The sequence below is a fragment of the Bos javanicus genome, chromosome X (assembly GCF_032452875.1).
Source record: "Bos javanicus breed banteng chromosome X, ARS-OSU_banteng_1.0, whole genome shotgun sequence".
In the NCBI taxonomy this organism is placed as follows: domain Eukaryota; kingdom Metazoa; phylum Chordata; class Mammalia; order Artiodactyla; family Bovidae; genus Bos; species Bos javanicus.
Genome location: NC_083897.1, coordinates 23,024,316 through 23,026,251, shown reverse-complemented (window position 1 = coordinate 23,026,251; position 1,936 = coordinate 23,024,316). Strand labels below are relative to the sequence as shown.

General features: G+C 46.2%; 1 protein-coding gene across 1 annotated transcript; it reads right to left on the bottom strand.

The window, feature by feature from the left end:
• Positions 1-726: 726 nt before the first annotated feature.
• On the bottom strand, positions 727-1,480 carry LOC133243224 (RNA polymerase II subunit A C-terminal domain phosphatase SSU72-like). Its single transcript, XM_061409839.1, is given in 1 exon segment — positions 727-1,480. A coding segment is annotated over 1 exon segment (576 nt). The 5' UTR covers positions 1,445-1,480; the 3' UTR covers positions 727-868.
• Between the last annotated feature and the right edge of the window lie 456 nt (positions 1,481-1,936).

The following is a 1,936-nucleotide window of genomic DNA, read 5'->3' as shown; positions in this document are numbered from 1 at the left end:
CCCTGGTAAACATCTAGAAGAGGGACTTTGGGACCATAATAAGGCATGCACGCCTTTGCTAGATATTGCTAGTGCTCTCCAAAGGAGCTGTATACAATTATATTCCCACCAGAACTTCAAGTTCCCTGCATCTTTCTGTGGAATGACCACTTGGCATGATCATGCTTTTTAATTTTTGCTAATTTGACCCTCCCTTGTGAAAGACAAGGGTCAATGTCTTTTATGTTTGCTAATTTGACCCTTGTGAAAGTTATGTTGAGTTTAACTTACCTTTTCCTCATTACTTGAGAGGTTGAGAACCTTTTCTCATTTGTGGATCAGCCGGTAAGGAATCCACCTGCAATGTAGGAGATCCAGGTTTGATACCTGGGTCAAGAAGATCCCTTGGAGAAGAAAATGACAACCCACGCCAGTATTCCTTTTGGTAATATTATTACTAATGACCATCCACATCTATTTATTGGCCAATGGCAGGATCCTTTACAAAAGTGGATCCTGTTGCTTTATTCAGGAATTCTTACATTATAAGCAGTTAGGGAAGCTGGAAAAGGGACGTTCAGTGAGAGGCAGATGTCTTGGGGGAAATGTGCTATCAACCATTTTATCTTTTTTGGTTAAAGAAAAAAAAAAAAAAAACCACAGTCAAGATTCTACTCATAAGGGAAAGTGGGATGGGAAAAACGTTTGTTTTGTGATATGGCATTTCTGTATCTTCTCACTGCATACAGCACCATTTACTGGGTATTGCTAATGTCCACCAGCAGAATACCTAAAGGTAAAAACAAGTATCAGGAAGGAAAAAGTACTACCAAAATGAAACTGAAGAAAATGGCTTCATGTGGGCGGTGGGCCGGGCATCAGGCTGGGCTCAGTAGAAGCAGACGGTGTGCAGGAAGCTCCTGCCGCTCTTTTCCTGGAACACCTGCAGCAGCTTGCTGATCCCATCCTCCATGTCCCCCATGAACTGGACGCACTGGCACAGGTCGCAGATGAGGAATGCTCCCAGCGTAGCCTCTTTGTGGGTGTCCACGTTGATCACATGCACAGGCTGGCAGGTCTCCTGCTCCCCGGAATTCATATCTTCCACTACCTGGTCATACACTCGCTCTTCACAGGAGAGGATGAGGTCAAAAGGATCTTTGCAGTCCTGGAACCTCTCTGGCCTGGGCTTGATACTCTTATTTCTTTCCAGCATCCATAAAACGCCATTCTGCATATAGAGTTCTTTGTCTTTCCTAAGAAGGTCTTTGTACATCTCGTCACACGTGGTTCTGAAATCATAAACGTTTGGCCTGTCGCGTGCTGGTCCTGGAAGCTTCACGTTTGTTCCTGTTCTTCAGGACCGGACACTGAATCCTCATTTGCTAAGGATGTCGTGCACCTCCATGCTCCGGTTCTGGTTGTTCGAGCATACCACAGTGAGGCGCAGTGACAAAGACGGCATGACTGCAGCTTCACTCACCAAGACTCCCAGCTCAGAACTTTCCGTCTGGACTCCTGTTGCTTCCATAAAAGCAAGATGGTGGCCTTGACGCCTGGAAGTGGAAGCTGTGGAAGCTGCGCCAGCGGCAAAGTAGTGTCAGGACTTATGGCCTGGGCACGTATAACTTGTCCTGGCAGGCTCCTCGCACAGGCCCAGATTGCTGGGTGGCAAGGTGAGCGCCACTGCGGTATTCTTGGCTTGGAAATCACATGGACAGAGGAGCCAGAGGTGCTACAGTCCATGGGGTTGCAAAAGTCAGACACGACTGAGCAACTAAACGACCACCACTACCACAGTTGAATCAGGTTATCCCTCTGTAAAATGCCTGGTCATATCCTTTGTATGTTTTTCTAATGAATATCTGTCTTATAATGATTTTTAGAGTACAGATTCTAGATATTCTATTCAGTTGCTCAGTCGTGTCGAACTCATTGCGACCCCATGGACTGCAGC